Source organism: Penaeus monodon, chromosome 34, assembly GCF_015228065.2.
Source record: "Penaeus monodon isolate SGIC_2016 chromosome 34, NSTDA_Pmon_1, whole genome shotgun sequence".
Taxonomy (NCBI): Eukaryota; Metazoa; Arthropoda; class Malacostraca; order Decapoda; family Penaeidae; genus Penaeus; species Penaeus monodon.
Window position 1 is genome coordinate 9,112,171 of NC_051419.1, and position 1,325 is coordinate 9,113,495.

Sequence of the window (1,325 nt, forward strand, 5' to 3'; positions counted from 1 at the left end):
AGCTATACCCTTTTAGTCTTCCCTTTCTTTTGTATTCTTTTTTTTTTGTCATCTTCCTCATCATAAGAATTTTTGTCTTTCTAATCTTTTTATTCAGCCAAAACTAGATGTTGATATTACTATTTATAAATCTTTTTGCAGTATAGCAATATATGTCCAGTATTTTTGCAGAATTAAAATTCAAGCCTAATATTTGAATTTTTTCTCAAATAAACAGATGTGGCACCAACCTTACCTCCTGTGGTAGTATGCAGTGTCATTGAAGCAACGTGCATGAATGGACAGTGCATTGACAAGGACAAAGTGTGCGATGGTGTCTATGACTGCGATGATGCTTCTGATGAGATGCGATGCAGTAAGTTGATAGCTTTTTTGCAGGAGTTAATTAAATGTGATTACTATCATTTTCTTTTGTTTAAGCTTCACAAAGTATATATTTGTTTTTAAGTCATATACTCTGATTATCAATCTTCATCTCACTTAGAATGATAACATTAATGGTAATTTGTCAATTATTCAATATATTTATGAAAGAAGTCAAGAGAAGTTGAACTGTCAGCTACTAACGGACTACTTATTACTGCTAGTAAATATTTGAGGTGAAGGTGAATAATAATGAAACAAGTGACTGAAAAACTGACTTGAGCTATTAGTTAAGATTTTTCTTCTCCCACAGATCCACTGGGATGTGAACCTAATGAATACCAATGTGACAACAAACGATGTGTTCTGAAGACATGGTTGTGTGACTCAGATGATGATTGTGGAGATGGATCTGATGAGAGAGAGTGTGTGACTAATGCACCAGGTAAGGTTTTGATGTTATATGTATCAGCCTTTAAGTAAGAAGTGGCATGCTTTATAACAGTGAAGGAGATATTATGTAAATGATAAAAGATAGAGAGTAAGAGTTCTTAGTTAAAATAGGCCTTTACTCATTTAAGAACTTTCAGAATTGTTCTAGTTCAAAAGAGTAATAAAAAGAAGGATAAGATATCTTATTTGATTTTCCCATAACAGGATCAGCGTGTAGATACAACGAGTTTACTTGTGTCAATGGCAGTCAGTGTATTCCAAAATCTTTCCACTGTGATGGGGAAGTTGACTGTCTGGATGGATCAGATGAACAGAGGTGCAGCAAGCCAATTGTTGTGGAGCCTCCCCCTCGCAATATTATGGTTCAAGTAGGTGAAACATTCACCATCACCTGCAGAGTCATTGGCGTGCCCACTCCAACTGTCATCTGGAGACTCAACTGGGGACATGTGCCCGATAAGTGTCAAATGACAAGGTTGTTATTTCATTTTTAGTATTTGACTGAAATT

General features: G+C 35.3%; 1 protein-coding gene across 1 annotated transcript in view; it reads left to right on the forward strand.

The window, feature by feature from the left end:
• LOC119594807 (basement membrane-specific heparan sulfate proteoglycan core protein-like) overlaps positions 1-1,325 on the forward strand; it is a gene marked incomplete at its 5' end in the record, with an annotated part of 219,836 nt that overhangs the window by 143,345 nt on the left and 75,166 nt on the right. The window contains 3 exon segments of the mRNA XM_037943897.1: positions 218-355; positions 677-808; positions 1,021-1,291. Coding sequence (XP_037799825.1) covers positions 218-355; positions 677-808; positions 1,021-1,291 — 541 coding nt within the window.